This window comes from Labeo rohita, chromosome 17 (assembly GCF_022985175.1).
Source record: "Labeo rohita strain BAU-BD-2019 chromosome 17, IGBB_LRoh.1.0, whole genome shotgun sequence".
In the NCBI taxonomy this organism is placed as follows: Eukaryota; Metazoa; Chordata; class Actinopteri; order Cypriniformes; family Cyprinidae; genus Labeo; species Labeo rohita.
In genome coordinates this window covers 861,909-876,780 of record NC_066885.1, presented here as the reverse complement: position 1 = coordinate 876,780, position 14,872 = coordinate 861,909, and the positions used below count along the sequence as shown (strand labels likewise).

The window sequence follows — 14,872 nt, the reverse complement described above, 5'->3', positions numbered from 1 at the left end:
GCTGTCGCCTCTGGCTTGCTTAGTTGGGGACACTTTCTCTTAACACAATATTGCATTTTATTTTATTGTTTTTGATTAACTACCTTTACCTATAATGTGAGTGTTTAATGTTGCCTTTGGCATTGTTGATGTACTGTTTCCTATTTAATACTGTACAGCCGCCTTGTCACAATTCTGTATTGTTAAAGGCGGTATATAAATAAAGGTGACTTGACTTGACTTGAGTGTAGAGCTTAAACTCTACAAGACTGATCTGACGGAGTGTGCTGTATCTTTTCTAACTGATCCGACTTACGATTTTCCTAAAAATGGCCATTAAAATTGGGAAAAATCCCATAGACTTACATTGACGGAATGTTCAAATGAGCAACACTATTCAAACTCCCAGAATCCCTTGAGACTCAATCAAACTTCCCTTCTGTGTACTGTATTTATAATCCATTCAAACTCATTCAAACTAACATGCTAATCATGCTAGAATCATGCTAACAACATGCTAGTAACATGCTAATCATGCTAAAAAACATGCTAGCAATTTGCTAATCATGCTAGAATCATGCTAGTAATCTGCTGATCATGCTAACAACATGCTAATCATGCTAAAAACATGCTAACAACTTGTTAATCATGCTAGAATCATGCTAGCAACATGACAATCATGCTAGAAGTGTTAATCATGTTACAAACATGCTAGCAATTTGCTAGTCATGTTAGAAACATGCTAGCAACATGCTAACAACTTCATAATCATGTTAGTAACATGCTAATCATGCTAGAAACATGCTAGCAAGATGCTAACAACTTCATAATCATGTTAGTAACAAGCTAGCAACTTGATAATCATGTTAGCAACATGCTAACAACATGCTAACCATGCTAGAATCATGCTAGTAACTTGCTAATCATCCTAGAATCATGCTAGCAACATGAAAATCATGCTAGAAATGTGTTAATCATGTTAAAAACATGCTAGCAATTTGTTAATCATGCTAGAAACATAATAGCAACATGCTAACAACTTGATAATCAAGTTAACAACATGCTAATCATGCTAACAACATGCTAACAACTTGTTAATTGTGCTAGAAACATGCTAGCAACTTGTTAATCATGTTAGCAACATGCTAGTAACATGCTAACCATGCTAGAAACAGACTAGCAACATGCTAGCAACTTGCTAATCATGTTAACAACATGATAGTAACTTTGCTAATCATGCTAGAATCATGCTAGCAACATGACAATCATGCTAGAAGTGTTAATCATGTTACAAACATGCTAGCAATTTGCTAGTCATGTTAGAAACATGCTAGCAAGATGATAACTTCATAATCATGTTAGTAACATGCTAGCAACTTGCTAATCATGTTGACAACATGCTAACAACATGTTAACCATGCTAGAATCATGCTAGTAACTTGCTAATCATCCTAGAATCATGCTAACAACATGACAATCGTGCTAGAAACATGCTAGCAACTTGCTAATCATGTTAGCAACATGCTAGTAACATGCTAACCATGCTAGAAACAGACTAGCAACATGCTAGTAACTTGCTAATCATGTTAGCAACACGCTAACAACATGTCTCTATCTATCTAATATTTGTAACTACTTCAAACTGAAAACCTTCTAACTTCTAGCTTTTAAAACTTTTTAAACTTCCTGCTTAGATTTCTCAAGCCAACTTAAAAGTGTGTCTTGACAAACTTTATCTAGTTAATAACTGTACCCACTAGGGATGGCCTGAAGAACACAGATAAACCATATATTATTGCAGACAAGTGTTTATTGTCCTTACATTTTATCATTCAAAACGTTTAACGTTATATCTTGTTTTTATTCAATTACAGCAATAGCGATGCCTTTATCCATATTAGAAAAGCTGCAACAGAACGTCATCAGTGATACTTCTCTGAAGCATATGTGGATTTTCTGCACGAGGGCGCCCTCTGGTGTCCAGTATGAATGAAACCCATTGTATTTTATGTAAAAATCGAAAAAATAAAACCTCTCTCAAAAGAAAAAATAAGCAGACATATACTAAACCACACTTTTTCCAGTGTGCTGAGGTTTACGGGAGTATTTTGTTCATTTATTGGCAAAAAAATTCACACTGAAGTGGCATGATATCAGAACCGAACCAAAAACCGTGGTTAAAAACCGAGGCACATATTGAACCGCAGACTTTTGCTGCATCCCTAGTACCCACAGTTATAATACTCATCTATTCATTGTTACACCTTAAGAAAGTACAATGCATTAAAACATTTATACTGCATTATATATAAAGGCATCCCGTGTTACCCAACACTGTTCAGCATTAAGAGTGAAAGGTTTCCAGCTGTGTTTGATCAGAGAGGACAGCGTGTAGAGAACGGTGCTCTGGCTCTGCATAAGTGACTTACGCTGTTGTTGGACAAGGACAGGTTACAGAATTTGGCTTCCACTTCGCGCTTCGTCAGTTTCTCACTCTGCGTGTGAAGGTGAAACAGAGACAGACAGAAATATATTCCAGGTTACATAAGAGCAGAATGAACCCATTGAACCTGCAGTCGCTGCCACTCACACACATCACACAGGAAAGACACTTCATCATTTTGCTCTGTGACGGTCATTTGTATAAGAGTTTTGCATTAGAAACATCATTTCCACCATCGCTCTGATCATTATTGTTTAGTTTTGAGACTTTATATGTAAATGCCTTATGCAGTCATTTTTATTTTCTCTGCTTTGTTTACATTAATTACCTAGACTTGCAGCGTAATTAGACACGTCTATAAAACTACTTTCACAGGCAGTTTTCTGCCAAAATAAAAGGTGGGTTCAATGCTTGCAAGTTAGGAAACGAAAACTTAAGTACAGCCATTCTACTGCAGTGTAAAGATAATAATATAATGTGTTGCTTTATATAACGCAATTAAAGTCAAACACACAAAGAACGCATAAAGTGCACACATTTGGATTATTTGTACAGTGCATTTCCCAGATGCTTTCACTGGTTTATAGCGTTCATAAAGTTATTTTGCATTATTTATGAAAGCAATAATAACATGTAATGCAACTGTGTGTTATGTTTCACTCAACAATAAAATTTTGACCTGTTGTGGCTGGTAATCACATGCAACATATTTAAAAAAAAAATGTTATATAAAATTATTAAAATCTTAATAATGTAAAATTAAAATAATTAATTGAAAATAAAACACTTACTAAAAATTATTACAATAATATAACTCAACCTAATAATGTAAAATTACAATAAACAAAATTTAAAAATAAAACACTAAAATACTAAAAATTAATGTACTTTTAAATAGGTACAATTACAATAAATTTATATTCATTAATTAAATAAATATAATTAATAAAAAATATATATTTTAATATTTTATAATTATTTTATAATTATAATTATTTTAATGCTGTATCTCGTGTTTCTCACCATGGCGTCGCACAGTATGTTGGAGGCCTGTGTGAGTTTGTCTTCTGGGACGCCGCTGTGCAGCAGAACGGCCTTCAGCAGACTCGTGTGGTTCAGGTGGATGGTGTAGTTTCTGTCCTAAAAACCGATCACAGGTCATCAGATGCATTCAGAGCATTTCTAAACCTATGTAAATGTATGTTAATATGGGTAACAACATAATGAAGTCGTGTGGTACCTGCAGTGCACTGAACTCTTGTATGACCTCAGAGACGGCGTAAATGGCCTCGGCGTCCGGCAGCAGACTGTTGCTGATGGGAATCACGATGTCGAACGCACACTCCAGCAGCTCTCTGGGATGAACTCGATTCAGCTTCCTCGGCCTGTAGACGCGCTCCACACTGTACCTGCAGGAACAAACACATCACATCAGGACAGGATTAGATATGCACTTCATGTGCATTACTGGTCGACATTTTTAATGTGTCTGAAAGAACTCTCTTCTGCTCTAGACTGCATTTATTTGCTCAAAAATACAGTAAAAACTATGAAATATTATTAGAATGTAAAATAACTGTTTTCTAAGTGAATAGCTGTTAAAATGTAATTTATTTCTACAATCAAGCTGAATTTTCAGCATCATTACTTCAGTCTTCAGTGTCACGTGATTCTTCAGAAATCATTCTAATATGCCGATTTGCTGCTCAACAAACATTTATGATTATTATCAATGTTGAAAACAGTTCTTCTGCCCAATATTTGTGTGAAAACTGTCATACATTTTATTTTTCAGGATTCACAAATGAATAGAAAGTTCAAAACAACAGCATTTATTTGAAATTGAAATGTTTTATAACATTATAAATGTCTTTACAGGCACTTTTGATAAATTTAACACATCCTTGATGAATAAAAGTATTAATTTCTTTGCACCACAAAAATATTGGGTTTTTAGCATTAATAATGATCAGAAAATCAGCATATTAGAATGATTTCTGAAGGATCATGTGGAGTAATGATGCTGAAAATTCAGATTTGACCACAGAAATAAATTATATTTTAACAGACACTGACACAACAAATAGTTATTTTAAATAGTAAAAATATTTCATATTTTTCACTGTATTTTTGACCAAATAAATGCAGCCTTGGTGAACAGAAGAGACTTGGTATAAGCATCTAGATAAACTCTGTGAACAGCGGTAAAACTGAAGTAAAATAAAAGTAAAATGCATTTAAATGCAAAAGCAAGAATTTATTATTTATTTTTAAAAGAAATTAATATTTTAATTCATTAAGGGTGCAGTAAAATTGCAAAAAAAAAGTGACTTTATAATTTTACCCAAATAAATGCTTGTTCTTTTGAACTTTATATTCAACAGAAAATCCTGAAAAAATAAAACTTTTATGTCATGTTTCCACAAAAATATTGGACAGCACAACCGTTTTCAACATTACCACTAATCAGCAAATCAGCATATTAGAATGATTTCTGAAGGACCATGTGACACTGAAGACTGGAGAAATTCAGATTTGTTTATAGAAATAAATTACATTTTAACATGGACTCAAATAAAAAACAGTTTTTTAAATTGTTAAAACATTTTACAATTTTTACTGTATTTTTGACCAAATAAACATAGCCTTGGTGAACAGAAGAGACTTGGATCTAGATAAACTGTGTGAACAACGGAAGAGACTTGGAAAATGCATTTAAATTACACAATTTTATGTGCAACACTGTTCAAAAGCAAGAATTTATTATATATTTTTAAAAGAAATTAATATTTAAATACATTAAGGGTGCATTAAATTGAAGAAAAGGGACAATAAATACATTTAAAATTTTACCCAAATAAGTGCTGTTCTTTTGAACTTTCTATTCATTAAAAAAAATCTGAAAAAAAAAAAAAACTTTTATATTATGTTTCCACAAAAATATTGGGCAACTGTTTTCAACATTGTTGAGCAGCAAATCCGCATATTAGAATGATTTCTAAAGGATCATGTGCCACTGAAGACGAGTAATGATGCTGAAAATTCAGCTCTGAGCATGGAAAAAATTACATTTTATCAGATATTCACATAGAAAACAGCTGTTTTAAACTGCAAAAATATTTCGAAGTGTTTTTAATCAAATAAATGCAGCTTTGGAGAACAGAAGAGACTCCTTTCTAAATCTTTTGACCAGTAGTGTATTACAATGAGTCAATATATAAACAACAGACCAAAATATGAGAATTTCAAAAGATTGTGAATTGTTGGAAAGTACCTTTTCAGATGTGAAATGTTGTTTCTGGCCACAAATCTAGCAAACGCCAGCTGAAGAGAAAAAATAAGAGAGAAATGCTTTGAAACGTGATTTTGAGCATTTTTATGCATATTACTACATCGACTTCTGACTCATTCACTGGTTTGGCACGAGCTGCGTCGAGAGCGGGAACGATTCATCTCACCCTCAGATCGTACGGCAGAGAGACCAGCATGCCGCTGTGATCCATGAAACAGGCCGTCTCACATCCTTCATACAGACGTTTGTTCCTGGGCAAGAGCAGCGGCGTCTGGAGTCGAACCGCACCTGGAAAACGAGACGTGTAGAATCATAACAGGTCATCACCACAACACTGTAAATAGCAACAGGATTCACTTTAGCAAGTTTGTTCAGAAAGTTCATTTCCATGAACAAAAGATAGTTCAAAGATTCACTGATTCATTTGATCATTACTCAGTAGTGTTTCCAGAAGTATATACTTTGTAGCACAGTATCTAACTACGTTTGCTAAATGTAACCAGTGTAGTTGAGTATCTAACAACATGATTCATTTTAGCAAGTTCGTTGAGAAAACTCATTTCTGTGAACAAAAGTTAGTTTAAAGATTCACTGATTCGTTTGAATCATTACTTAGTTGTGTTCCCAGAAGTATATATTTTGTAGAATCATTTTGGAGGCAAATTTAACCAGTGTAGCTGAGTAACAAACAACATGATTCATTTTAGCAAACTGGTTCATTTGGAAATAGATTGCAGTGAACCATTTTTTAAAAAAAGCTCAAAGATTCACTGATTCATTTGATTCATTACACAGTAGTGTTTCCAGAGGTACATACTTTGTAGCATAGTATTTAGCTCCTTTTGTTAAATTTAACCAGTGTACTTGAGTAACTAACAACATGATTCATTTTAGCAAGTTCGTTCAGAAAGTTCATTTCCATTAACAAAAAACAGTTCAAAGATCCACTGATTCTTTTGATTCATTACTCACTAGTGTTTCCAGAAGTATATACTTTGTAACATCATTTTGTAGGCAAAATTAACCAGTGTAGTTGAGTAACTAACAATATGATTTATTTTGGAAAGTTCATTTCTGTGAACAAACGACAGTTCAAAGATTCACGGATTCTTTTGATTCATTACACAGTAGTGTTTCCAGAAGTATGTACTTTAGAGCAAAGTATTTAACTACTTTTGCCAATTTTAACCAGTGTAGTTGAGTAACTAACAACATGATTCATTTTAGCAAGTTCGTTTGGAAAAAGTTAATTTTCGTAAACAAAAGATAGTTCAAAGATTCACTGATTCGTTTGATTCATTACTCACTAGTGTTCCCAGAAGTATATACTTTTTGTAGCATCATTTTGTAGGCAAAATTAACCGGTGTAGTTGAGTAACTAACAACATGATTCATTTTAGTAAATGAATTTGGAAAGTTCATTTCCGTGAACTAAAGATAGTTCAAAGATTCACTGATTCTTTTGATTCATTTCTCAGTAATGTCCCCAGATGTATATACTTTGTAGCATAGTATCTAACTACTTTTGATAAATTTAACCAATGTAGTTGAGTAACTAATTACATCATTTATTCTAGCAAATTGGTTCATTTGGAAAGTAGATTGCAGTGAACCAGTTAAAACGTTCACTGATTCATTTGATTCATTACTCAGTAGTGTTTCCAGAAGTATATACTTTATATACTTCTGCACCCTATAAGCACATATTGTTCCTGTAAATAACATCAATGCCGTTTCTTGCAGCGTAGCCAACTCATTTTCCCCTAAAGGGCAGTTTAACTACTTTAAACGAACAGTAGCACAGCAAGATTTGTTTTTAAAGTCTTTTCCAGCACAGATTTCTGCTGTTTACAGCCATACATTGCTGCACAATCAAAACCAAACAAAATATGCTGCAAATACAGATTGTTCTCACAGGATATTAGAGAACATTTCTTCACTTCCCTTCATCTCCACAATATACCAGCTTTATAATTCGTCATAAACACAAACAATGCCAGACATGTTTTCCTCTGACATTTATTGTGCTCATAAACGCACAACGGCAGCGTTTCATCCCCTTTGACCCCTGAGCGACGGCAAACAGACGCGGCATTTCCGTCATGTGCGCTGCATTTACAGCAACAATAAAACCGCAACACCTTCAGCGGAGACACGAACAGCATCGGTCCTGTAAATAACACTCATAATAAAAGCGTTCTGAGATTATAATGAAAGATTAAATTATTATAATATATAGAACTGATGAGCGTCTCTAGAACTGATCAACACACAATGGTGATTCCTTAATTAATGAATCAGCTGTTTGAATGAATCAAAATGATTCAGCAACTCATTCATAAAGACAGTCCCTACGTCCCAGTGTGCACACTATCCACCCTATCTGCCCTAAATAGTATTGAAATTTACTTGTATCACATTAAATTTAGGATAGACAGTATGCACGTTGGGACGCAGGCAGTCACTTGCTTCATTTCAGAAAGAATCACTTGTTTGAATGAATCCAGTGAGTCAATGATTCAGCAACTCATTCATAAAGACAGTGCCTGCGTCCCAATGTGCATACTATCCATCCTAAATTCTATGTGATACTAGTAAATTTCAATACTATTTAGGCGGACAGTGTGCACACTGGGACACAGGGAATCACTTGCTTCATTTCAAAATTAATCTCTTTGAACAAATCAAATGAGTCAATGATTCAGCAACTCATTCATAAAGAAAGTTTCCTAACTTAATGAATCAACTGTTTAAATTAATCGAGTGAGTCAATGATTCAGAGACTGCTTAATTTCAGAAAAAAAAAAATCACTTGTTTGAATGAATCAAGTGAGTCAATGATTCAGCAACTCATTCATAAAGATGGTCACTTGCTTCATTTCAGAATGAATCACTTGTTTGAACAAATCAGGTGAGTCAATGATTCAGTGACCCATTCATAAGGACAGTCAGTTGCCTCGTTTCTGAATGAATCGGCTATATGAACAAATCGGTTGAATGAATGATTCAATGACTCACTAATTATGACAGCGACTCACTGCCACCTACTGGTGCTTTTAGTTTCATTCTTAAAGCATTATTTAGTTTTTTTAAAATCATCTCTCATTTCAAAATAGATTTTTTTTTAAAAACACATTAATACACATTTTCAATTATTTATGTAATGTTTAATCAAAATATTTATTTATAGAGCTACTTTTGGTACTTTCTTGTGTAACATAATAATGACTAATAATGACTAAATGATCTTTTAGGGGGTGACTTCCAAAACTGCTGTGTAATTAATTTGATTAATTAATCAGCATATTTAATTACATAAAAAAATTTAATCACCTGGCAGGCCTATAATAAGCACATATCACTGTCTTTGTACCAAATGCAAACTTCAGCTCTTCGAATCAGGTTTTCTACGGTTCTTTTTAGGTTATAGGGTGATATCAGGATCTTTAGTAAAGCAGTAAAACACAAGAGGCCGTATGTCACTGTGATTTTACTGTGGTCCAGGGGTCATTTTAGAGCCAGAACAGGCCGTTTTATTGCTTTTAAGTCTTCCAACATCCCACTTTTGATGCAAATCATAACTCCTGCACCAGCATCGGCTGGCAAAGCAGAGGAACAGGAAGTATCAGAGCCGAAACCTGACCCAGAATACATGAATCTCCTGCTGCGTGTCTCACCGTGTCGCCTAAAGATCCTGGTGACCGTCTCGTACACGTACTGCTGGATCTTAGCAGTGGTGAAATGAAAACTGCCCTGCAGACAAACACAGGAAACAGAGTCATTGATGGGGCTCTTACAGGATGAAGATAAATAACAGCACAGCGACATCTGCTGGTGTGGACAGACTCATGCATGTACAACCTAAACCACTTTAATAGATAATTTCAGATTCGTTTTTATTATTACAATTCCATATTTTTTTATTAATATTTTAAATATTTTTTTCTTTTTGTATTTCCGGTTTTAGTAATTTTGCTTTTGCAATTTATTCATTCGTTTTTCTTGTTTTTAAATATGTCCATATAGTTTTTTATTAACTTTTATTTCAGCTTTTGTTTATTTTAGTACTGTTTTGTTTGCTTGTTTTCATTTCATGCCAGCTTTACTGGCTATTTTCACTAAGAAAAACATACTTATTAAGTTATTTAGAATTTTAAATTTAAAGCAGAATTTAAAATACGAAATTTCAGAATATTTTTCCCCGTAAAAATTCAAATACGTTTACATTTAAAGAAGCAAATTTGGGCTTCGAGAGATTTTAATTTATGCTGACTATCTATTATAGCTAAAAAAATACAGAATTATTTAAAAATGATTTAAAAGTTTTAAAACATATACTTTATTAAATAATGTATTTTATTTTTAATGTATTAATAATAATTAATATTATTAATTAAAATAATTAACATGGAAGCTCAAATGTGTAACCATATTTGATGTTTTTTGTATGTAAATCTAAAATTAATCAATAAACTAAAAAAAAAATATATATATATATTTTTTTTTTCCTTTTAAGTTAACATTAATAATTAATAAACATGGAAAATCAAATGTGTGAGCTTCCGAGTCTATCATATTTGATGCACTTTGTGTATGTGCATTGATCATAATTTGATCACTGATCACTAAATTATTATTGATAATATTAACTAAATTAAAAAATATAAGTCTTAGGACTTTGGGACATTTGTTGTGTTTACATATTTTGTTTTATATTGTGCTTTATTCGAAATAAAAAATGAAAATGTAACTTTCTATACACAATACATACAGTCATGATCAATGTTACATATTGTTGCACATTGTTACACCACTATCATTCATCAAAACTGGCTGTAAAGTGACTTTTGTTTTGCATTGACATAACGTAAGCTCTCAAATTCTATTGGATAATTGAATGTATAAAAGTCTCGATCAGTGGTAAATGTGCACTTGTTTCATTCTGTGAATCGTGTTTTCAGCTCTTGTACCTTGTGAATGTCGTCGTCGTATGTGAAGTCTATGACGGGCGAGATGTTCTGTGAGAAGAGCTGGTTGACCATGGTGCGGTAGGCCTTCCCGTTGACGTTGGCCATGGTGTGCTGCAGCACCTCGTGCAGCTCGGACTCCTCCATCTGCGGCGGAGGAAGCAGGTCGCTCTTCAGCAGCTCCACCGCCGTCGGACGCAGCGCCGGGTCGTGATTCAACAGCCAGCTGATCACCTTCCTCTGCAGAGAATCATGGGTAAAATGAGGAGCAATGACTGGGAGAACACAAATATGGATGTTTCAAATGTGTGTGTGTGTGTGTGATGTTCACCTGTGTTCCACTCTCATACTGGCAAAAGTCTTCAGGGAAATTAATGGACTCCTGCAGGACAAACACAGATGCATTCATTACACACTGCACTGTTATTAAATTGGTCGAGAAACACAATTTACTGTAATCAGACTTAAACTTACAGTTATGATTATTATTCGGAGACTAAAATTTCTGATTCTAACTACTCCTAGAGCTTTAACTCTACAAACGCATGCTAAAATCATGCTAGCAACGTGCTATTAACTTGTTAATCATGTTAACAACATGCTAATCAGGCTAGAATCATGCTAGCAACAAGCTAGTAACTTGCATATCATGTTAAAAACATCCTAATAACATGCTAATCGTGTTAGAAACGTACTAGTAATGTGCTAGTAACTTGCTAATCATGCTATTAACATGCTATTAACATGCTAATCATCCAAGAATAATGCTAGCAACATGCTAGTAACGTCGAAATCAGGCTAACAACATGCTAGCAAGATGCTAGTAACTTGCTAATAATGCTAAAATAATGTTAACAAGATAGTAACATGCTAATCATGTTAAAAACATGCTAATCATACTAGAATCATGCTAGCAACAAGCTAGTAACTTGTATATCATGTCAAAAACATCCTAATAACATGCTAATCGTGTTAGAAACGTACTAGTAATGTGCTAGTAACTTGCTAATAATGCTAGAATCATGCTAGCAACATGTTAGTAACTTGCTAATAACACTAAAATCATGTTAACAACAAGCTAGTAACAGGCTAATCATGCTAGAAACATGGTAACAACAAGTTAATCATGCTAGAAACATGCTAACAACATGCTAATCATGCTAACAGCATGATAATAATGCTAGAAACATGCAAGCACCTGGCTAATCATGTTACAAACATGCTAGCAACATGCTAACAACATGCTAGTAACATGCTAACATCGTGCTATTAACACGTTAATCATGCAAGAATAATGCTAGCAACATGCTTGTAACATCGAAATCAGGCTAACAACATGCTAGCAAGATGCTAGTAACTCGCTAATAATGCTAGAATCATGTTAACAAGATAGCAACATGCTAATCATGTTAAAAACATGCTAATCATACTAGAATCATGCTAGCAACAAGCTAGTAACTTGCATATGTTAAAAACATCCTAATTACATGCTAATCGTGTTAGAAACGTACTAGTAATATGCTAGTAACTTGTTAATCATGCTAATAACATGCTATTAACATGCTAATCATCCAAGAATAATGCTAGCAACATGCTAGTAACTTGCTAACACTAGAATCATGTTAACAACAAGCTAGTAACAGGCTAATCATGTTAGAAAAACGTTAATAATACTAGAATCAAGCTAGCAACATGGTAGTAACTTGCATATCATGTATGAAACATGCTAATAACATGCTAATCATGCTACAAACATACTAGTAATGTGCTAGTAACTTGTTAATCATGCTAGAATCATGCTAGCAACGTGCTAGTAACTTGTAAATTATGCTAACAACATGCTAGTAACACGCTAATCATGCTAGAATCATGCTAGCAACATGTTAGTAACTTGCTAATAACACTAAAATCATGTTAACAACAAGCTAGTAACAGGCTAATCATGTTAGAAACATGCTAACAACATGCTAATCATGCTAACAGCATGATAATCATGCTAGAAACATGCGAGCACCTGGCTAATCATGTTACAAATATGCTAGCAACATGCTAACAACATGCTTGTAACATGCTAATCAGGCTAAAAACATGCTATCTGTCTGACAGACTGTTTTGCCTACAAAACATTCAAAATTTAAGCTTCAAAACTACGTAAAACTTTAAACTATTTCAGACTGAAAACCATCAAACTTTTTGAACTTTCTGGTCCGGCTTTCTCAAGCCAACTTAAAGTTTGTCTTAATCTTTTTTTATCTAGTTATATATTATCAATACTCCAGTCTTAAGTGTCACATGATCTACAGCACAGCTGTTTTCAACATTGCTAATAATCAGAAATGTTTGTTGAGCAGCAAATCAGCATATTAGAATGATTTCTGAAGGATCATGTGACACTGAAGACTGGAGTAATGATGCTGAAAATTCAGCTGCGCATCACTCAGACACATTAACAAAATCTTAATTCTTTACAAACACACACTGGTCAAAAGATTGGAACAATTAATTTGAAGTCACTGGAAAAAATGAACACTGGAGATGTAAAACATTAGTTCTAAGACACAATCCATCCGCTGAACAGACAAAAAAAAAAAAAGAAAAGTTTTGTTTGATGACTCACTTTCCTGAGTTGACTGAGCACAAATATGCGTTCAGACGCCGTGCTCATGGGTCTGTAGGACATCTCGAACAAAATGATGCCCAGACTGAACAGATCCACTTTCTACAGAGACACAAACACCAGGGTTATTCTTATTATTAAATAAAAAAAGTAAAACCATTCAAATATATTTTCATTACTTAAAATAAAAATGTAACAAAAATAAATTAACACAAAGCATTTTATTTCAGCTAGTTGCCAAGCCGATATGTCTCTTTTTCTTTTAACCCTTGTATTATGTTTCAGATTGACCCAGCATTCAATGCAATTCCCCAAATATCACATTATGAAAAGCAAAAAGAAATCAGGTATGAACAAGACAATTTTAATATCAGTACCTTTCACACATTACAAACAATTAATATCAAAAAGCACGATTTTTAAAATTTTGTTTAACCACAATTTTCTTACATGTTTGTGTAAATGTTGAAAATTCAACATCTTTTTCTTTTTCTGTTTTTTTTTTTTTTTACGTTCAAAACATCCTAAATAAACCATCTGAAATCACTGTGAAATTAAATTCAACTCTATGTATTAAAATAACTAAAACAAAAAATAAATATAAACATATTTTAAGTTATAAAAATTAGTATACAGCTAAAATGTTAACTAAAATTGAAATAAAAACAGAAAATGACATGAACAGTAATGGAAAACATTATATACAGATATTAGGTCTGGATGAAGACTTTCCATACCTGGTTGTAAGTGGCTTTAGTGTTTCCTTGAACCTCTGGACCGACATAAAGAGCCGTACCAACCATACCGGTCATGTTATCTGGGAAATCAAGTTAAAAGCAAAACAACAATTTGTTGAAAAACTAATATCTTAAATTTTATGGAATTGTTGCCCTGCATCATATTTGTCAACAGTATGAAATATAAGATAACGTGACAGTTCTACATTATTTGTATTTGGAGGAGACTAATATGAACAGAAGAAAAGGAAACATTTAATCAAAGTAACTGATCAGGGGGTTTTTTACCTGTTGGATCTGGTTTTGGGACAAACCCTGAGTTGCTTTCTTCCACCTCTAGTTTACCTGCAGCCTGAAACACACATGAAACAGCACATTATACCAAATGGCATTATGAAATAGATAATAATTCTCATTCATTTCATGAGTAATGCATTTTTGATCATACATTTGTTCTGTGCTTGCTTAAAAGATCAAAACTGTTTCTATAAGTCAATCTACAGCACACTTATAGTTATTTATCAACACATGCATGCAATGCATGCAGAAAGCACATGCAGTACCACATTAGCGGGGTGATCCGTCGCCAGGCCGAAGTCTCCAATCTTCACGTGATCCTGAGAGTCCAGGAAGATGTTGACAGGCTTCAGGTCTCTGTGGATCATTCCCTGTTAAATGAGACGTTACAGCACTGTCATTTCTCACAAGCTGAATGTCAAGATAACAACACATCTGATGAAGCGAAAAAAAAAAAAAAAATACATTGAATAAAATAAATAAATAAATAAAATAGAATAAATAAAGTATTAATTAAAAGTAAATAAATAACTGAATTAA

At 33.5% G+C, this 14,872-nt stretch overlaps 1 protein-coding gene across 2 annotated transcripts in view; it reads right to left on the bottom strand.

The window, feature by feature from the left end:
• The window catches only part of eif2ak4 (eukaryotic translation initiation factor 2 alpha kinase 4), a 66,223-nt gene that overhangs the window by 26,322 nt on the left and 25,029 nt on the right, over positions 1 to 14,872 (bottom strand). The window contains exons 16-27 of one of the 2 annotated variants that reach the window (XM_051132597.1): positions 14,599 to 14,703; positions 14,324 to 14,387; positions 14,036 to 14,115; positions 13,299 to 13,400; positions 11,013 to 11,063; positions 10,685 to 10,921; positions 9,392 to 9,467; positions 5,881 to 6,002; positions 5,697 to 5,746; positions 3,663 to 3,831; positions 3,446 to 3,562; positions 2,409 to 2,474 (exon numbers count right to left, since the gene is read on the bottom strand). In XM_051132597.1, coding sequence (XP_050988554.1) covers positions 2,409 to 2,474; positions 3,446 to 3,562; positions 3,663 to 3,831; positions 5,697 to 5,746; positions 5,881 to 6,002; positions 9,392 to 9,467; positions 10,685 to 10,921; positions 11,013 to 11,063; positions 13,299 to 13,400; positions 14,036 to 14,115; positions 14,324 to 14,387; positions 14,599 to 14,703 — 1,239 coding nt within the window. The remainder of the gene's footprint in view (positions 1 to 2,408; positions 2,475 to 3,445; positions 3,563 to 3,662; positions 3,832 to 5,696; positions 5,747 to 5,880; positions 6,003 to 9,391; positions 9,468 to 10,684; positions 10,922 to 11,012; positions 11,064 to 13,298; positions 13,401 to 14,035; positions 14,116 to 14,323; positions 14,388 to 14,598; positions 14,704 to 14,872) is intronic. The other variant, XM_051132598.1, reaches the window with a different exon arrangement.